This window comes from Hypomesus transpacificus, chromosome 5 (genome assembly GCF_021917145.1).
Source record: "Hypomesus transpacificus isolate Combined female chromosome 5, fHypTra1, whole genome shotgun sequence".
In the NCBI taxonomy this organism is placed as follows: Eukaryota; Metazoa; Chordata; class Actinopteri; order Osmeriformes; family Osmeridae; genus Hypomesus; species Hypomesus transpacificus.
The window spans coordinates 5662539-5668553 of NC_061064.1; the positions used below are offsets into that span (position 1 = coordinate 5662539).

Here is a 6015-nt window from a genome sequence, read left to right on the forward strand (position 1 = left end):
CTTAATCAAATGACGAGAAGTCATTTGATCTACTTTTCAGAAGTTTGACTCGTCATGCCTTTACTTGCCCCACGCCATTTCAATGGACGCCTTTGACTTGTTTCGGAAGCTGGGAGCAGGGGCAAAATTCGATTTTAAGAGGTTTGGGAAAGATGCAGAACGATTTAAGGTAATATACAATCGGACTGTATTTATTGATCTAATTGTGTTGTATTGGTATGGTCAGAAACCGACCGTTGAGAAGGTAATGTCCTGAAGCATGTATCTAGCTAGCTAAAATGTAGCTAGCCAGAGCTACTACTAACATGTAGTACTGCTACCGTGACAAGTAGTTTGTTATTGTCGATTATACCGAATTTAGATGAAAATTAAGTTGAAGTTTGAATGTTTTCTCTGTTTGTATTTAAATAAGGTTGTGAGACCACAAGGCAAAGATGGGTCCTCGGATATTCTCTCTGGGATCGACTTTTTTGGAACGGGGGTTACTAACCTAGGCAGCCAAAGCAGGGCTGTAGAAGAAGAGAAGGAAGGAGAAGATGACGAACAGGGAGACGACGAGGAAACATCCGTCAGTGGAAAAAGAAAACTGCGTGTTGAACAGACAACTGCAAAGAAGAAGAAAAAGAAAGGCAGATTTGGTGAAACCGAAGGTAAGCAGTCGTCGCTTCAGCTAACTCTTGAATGGAATTGTTAAGCAGGGACAAAAGTAAATGACAGACTCAGCGAGCACAGAAAGGCGATAGCCCCAAAGCAAGTGAGGTAAAATGAGGCAAAGCTTATTCTCAGAGCCGTCACATGCTCGTCTGTCTTTGCTGGTTTTCTCTAGATCAAAACAATGGGCAGTCTGGGGAGAGCGAAGGTGAAGGAATCCGCTGGACTTCCTCCCTGGACAGGAATACCAAAGACCTTCAGAAGGAGGGGCAGGAGAAGACCTCTCTCAAGAGAATGAAGCAGCTACACAAGGAGAAGGTACTCAGCATACACACTCGATATGAACACACACACATAACATCTAATAAAAGACTCATGCATTCATAACTTATCCACACACACATGACACAGTCATGGTAGGGTTATCTTATACTCTAATGCCATTATCTCATTGTCTCTGATTGCACACCTATAGTCGAACGGAGTTTGACAGTCAACCTGTCCTGTCTGCTCTCTCAGGTGAACCGTTTACGTGCACAACACCGGATCAACGTGCACGGCAGTGACGTGCCTGACCCGCTGTGCACGTTTGCGGAGTTGCAGTCGGAGTACCGTCTGAGCCCGCGGGTCCTTCAGAACCTGCGAGAGGCGGGGCTCACCTCCCCGACACCCATACAGATGCAGGCCATACCGCTGATGATGCATGTGAGGAGACACACACACGACACAATCCTCTCTCTTTACTGTGTCTGTTTAGACCATGGTTCTCCACCCTGGGCCTCGGACCCCCTGTCCTGCATGTTTAAGATGTTTCCCTGATCGAACACACCCGATTCAAATGAATGGTGGTTATTTGGCTTTTCCACCCATTCATTTGATGGGGCAGGGGGACATCTAACACATGCAGGACAGGGGGTCCCTGAGGACCAGGGGTGAAGAACCACTGGTTTAGACTAACTTTACCCTCTGTTGTAACTTAAATATCAAGTAAAATAATCCAAATATTGATTTCTGACACACATTTTCTTCTCATTTGGCCCCTGTGCTTAAACCACTGCTTCTTGACTGTGACGGTGTGCTTGTCTCAGGGTCGTGAGATCCTGGCGTGCGCCCCTACAGGTTCAGGGAAGACCCTGGCCTTCTGTCTCCCCCTGCTGGCCCACCTCCAGCAGCCAGCCAATCTGGGCTTTAGGGCTGTCATCATCTCCCCCACCAGAGAGCTGGCCAGCCAGGTACACACACAAACACAGGTGCACACACCCAAAAAACTGACGTGCACGTACACGCACATAATTATGCTCGCTGACACACAAACATGCTCGCTGACACACCAACACAGACATACACACAAACATCCACAAACACTGCGAAGCTCCTGTGTTGCTAGGCGGTCGGTGGTGTACGACTGACTAACCGTTATATTTAGACCCACAGAGAGCTGGTTCGTCTGTCGGAGGGGACAGGCTTCAGGGTCCACATCATCGACAAGGCTTCCATGGCCGCCAAGAAATACGGACCTCAGTCCAGCAAGAAATATGGTACGCCATTAGACCGCGCCACACTCGCACACTATCGCAGGCTTTCTCTTTCGCACTGTCTCCCTCACTCCCTACCTCCTTCTTCACTCCCTACCTCCTTCTTCACTCCCTACCTCCTTCTCTCCATAGATATCCTGGTCAGTACTCCTAACAGAGTCGTCTTCCTCCTGAAACAAGATCCTCCAGCACTGGACCTTAGCAGGTAATTAACCACCTCCAATATGTTTGTATGTCCCAACAAGCTGTCCTTCAGCGCCTTGCAAGCTGTTGCACCTTGAAGTCATATGTGTGTGTGTCAGTGTGGAGTGGCTGGTGGTGGACGAGTCCGACAAGCTGTTTGAGGACGGCAAGAGTGGCTTCAGGGAGCAGCTGGCGGCCGTGTTCCTGGCCTGCTCTGGTCCCCGTGTCCGCCGGGCGCTCTACAGCGCCACCTGCGCCGCGGACGTGGAACAGTGGTGCCGCCTCAACCTCGACAACCTGGTCTCGGTCAACATCGGGCACAGGTACGCTACTTACGACTCTCGTCCTATCAGGACTACCGCTTGTTAAGCACTCAGGCTCTGGGAGTAGAAGACCTCAAGGCTACCAAGTTGAAAAAAGTTGAGTTATTAACACCCCTTTCGGCCATTTTGTTTCCCTACAGGAACACGGCGGTGGAGACGGTAGAACAGGAGCTTCTTTTTGTGGGGACAGAGAATGGAAAACTACTGGCCATGAGGGACATCATCAAGAAGGTAGGCAGCGCCAAGGAGAAGATGGAGCCGAAACATGAGCGAGGGGAGAAAGTTCCTTCAGCTTGGAGGAACGATGTTTTCTACGCAACAGGCTGATGAGAGGATGTGACGTTGCAAAAGGAGCATTTCATCATTCTCCCTCTGTTTTTCGTGCTCTTCCACTTTCTTTCTCTCCTTCTTGCTCTTGGAACAGGGGTTTCTGCCCCCCATGCTGGTGTTTGTACAGTCGATAGAGCGAGCACGAGAGCTCTTCCACGAGCTGGTGTACGAGGGCATCAACGTGGACATCATACACGCCGACCGTACACAGCAGCAGGTACGCACTCATGAAGGACCACGCCCGCACACCTGTTTAGGGTTGAACCATTGTAAAACGTTCACTACCAAGTGGTATTCTCATACTTCTGTTTTTGTCTGTATCTCTTTCTCTTTCTCTCCTTTATTTTTCTCCTTCGCTCTCCTCCCTCTCAGAGAGAGAACGTTGTGAGTAATTTCCGCTCAGGAAAGATCTGGGTGTTGATCTGCACAGCCCTACTGGCCAGAGGGATCGACTTCAAGGGAGTCAACCTGGTGCTGAACTACGACTTCCCCACCAGCGCCGTGGAATACATCCACCGCATCGGTTAGTCCCTCTGTACGGCCTCAACGTCCGGTCTAGTTTGGGCTCCCGTGTGTGTACATTACCCATGACACCTACGTGTACCCCTCAATACTCCTCTCCTCATCTCTCTCCTCCGTCTCTCAGGGCGAACGGGCAGGGCCGGCCACACAGGGAAGGCAGTCACCTTCTTCACGGAGAATGACAAGCCGCTGTTGCGCAGGTACAGCACAAGAGGGATTTAATCGCCGTCAACACAGACGGCTCCTTTTTTCCCTTTCTAATTTTCTCCCTCTGTCTCTCCCTCCCTCCCTCCCTGAAGCATTGCCAACGTGATTAAGCAGGCCGGCTGTCCTGTACCAGACTACATGGTCGGCTTCAAGAAAATCCACAGGTGACTTTTAGACAGGAACACTTGTGTTCACTCTTCTATCCAAGTGATGGTCGAGGAACTAGGAGCAGATACTGTAAAATATATTTTTGGATTGTCTGGAAAACAAAATTGTCAGCATAAACAATGTCACAATGTTATTTTTAATAATACAGGTTTAAACTAGGGCTGTGAACGTTGACAAATTAGCTTTAAAAGCACACCAGTTATGAGAATAAACTCGAAACGTTGGGCGTTGTGTGGCCCTAATACTTTAACTAGGATGGCAACAAGCAAGCAATGGATCAGGAAAAGAGTATTGGGAATGACAGGGCCAAATACAAAGCCCTGCCAGATGGATCTGTTGACAAGAACAGTTATAGTTGCAGATACTGTCGATGTAAATTGAGTTACCGCCTAGTCCTACATCTACCAGTCTTTCATGTAGTCTTAAGTGCCATTTGCTGGCCAAGCACACAGCTTTTACAGCAAGAACCATTAGCCCAAAAACACGGTTGATAGTGTGCGAGGGAAACCATTTGCAAATCTACCATCAGCAAGCTTTCAACAGCAACAGCTAGATGGGTAGCTACAGTGGGCATGCCAATTAACATTGTGGAGCCTGGTGAAATCATTTGGTTTGTATCCAACAACTGTACTTACGAATGACCTTCTAGAATGAGCAAGTGCGAGTGATCTTTGATCTATACTGATGTAATTGAACTCATTTAGCCGACCATTTTACCTGTTGTACTATGAGCTGTTTTTTTTGTGATGCATAGTTTCTTGGGCTTGAGTTTGCCATGAGAAGTGATTTGAGCACATTGGTCAATGCTTCACCTGTGTGTGTCCCTGGATTGTTTCAGTCCATTGGTTTGTGTTCATTCTTAAAGGTTGGACACACTACATTGTGTGAGGTATTAAAAACTTGAATTATTTCCCAGTACGTAAAATGTTGAACTGATGAAATTGACTGAAATTAGACTAATTGAAGATTAACTATGGACAATAATGTGATTAGAAATACAAATAAACGCTTGCCGGCCCTAGTTTGAACATGATTACACATGTATTATTAACCAGTTGTGATGTTTGTGCGTGTGTGTGCAGTAAGGTGAAGCGTCAGCTGCAGAAGAGGCCTCCCAAGAGGAGCACCATCCGCACCACGCCAAGCTTCCTCCTAAAGAAGGGAGAGAGACAAGGAGAGAAGGCCCAAACGAAGAAAGGAGGACACCTGCAGAAGAAACGAGGGCAGAGAAGCGAAGAAAAAGTCAAGAAGAAGGGTGATGGACAGAAAAAAGGAAAGAAAGTGCAGAAGAGTGGAGGAGGAGCAGGGGGAAACCCAGTCGGCAAAAAGCTGAAAAACGGCCTGGCGCCCTCTGCTGGAGTCAAGGAGAAGAGGTTTGTTTAAGAGCTTAGAACCATGAGATGCAGCAGTCTGGGTCACTGTATCCCTAAAAATGATTAAAGACTTTTAATAAGACTAATATTTTGAAATGTGATTGTTTGTGTTATAGCTGTTCAAGCAATTTACAGACAGACTTTCTGCATTTCCTCACAGGAAAAAGGTGAAGAAAGCCACGGCAGAGAATGGACAAGCTGCTTGAGAGCATGGACCTAGCATGGTGCCAGTCGTGGGCAGATGAGAGGACGAGACAGACTGACTTGTATATGAGGACACTGTTCTGTTTGCTTTGCAACCAATGTTGCAGTCTTTTCTAATATACTTCACTTGGACTTTTTATGAAGAACTCAATAAATCGGTGTAAATTGTTTAACTTGTATGTTCTTAAAACATTTTCACTTCTTCTCGCCAATTGACCAGTCAGCTGACAGCTGACATGCTTAGCTAAAGTCTATGTATTTGTTTTGATGACAAAGCATGCAAGAATTCAATATGTTTAGGTGAATATTCAATTCCACAAACAAACACATACTCTCTGGATGTTACCCTTGCTGGGTCCCACCATGACTTGGGGGTTGAGCTTCACTTAATGCTTGACTGCTGACTCCATCTATCTTCACTAAAATGACCCATTACATTACTGTAAGAGCCCAATAATCTCAATTGAATATTTGTGTTTTGTATATATTTGTTTGATATATACAAAATGAGTAAAACAA

The 6015-nt window shown here is 46.7% G+C and overlaps 1 protein-coding gene across 1 annotated transcript; it reads left to right on the forward strand.

Annotated features, from left to right (window-relative positions):
* The first annotated feature begins 67 nt into the window (after positions 1–67).
* On the forward strand, positions 68–5666 carry ddx52 (DEAD (Asp-Glu-Ala-Asp) box polypeptide 52). Its single transcript, XM_047020851.1, has 15 exons — positions 68–169; positions 413–650; positions 827–969; positions 1171–1356; positions 1740–1883; positions 2078–2189; positions 2319–2391; positions 2489–2692; positions 2833–2923; positions 3117–3239; positions 3395–3545; positions 3669–3744; positions 3844–3915; positions 5002–5292; positions 5453–5666. The coding sequence occupies exons 1-15, from the start codon at positions 83–85 to the stop codon at positions 5496–5498; spliced, it is 2037 nt and encodes a 678-aa protein (XP_046876807.1). The 5' UTR covers positions 68–82; the 3' UTR covers positions 5499–5666.
* The last annotated feature ends 349 nt before the right edge of the window (positions 5667–6015 follow it).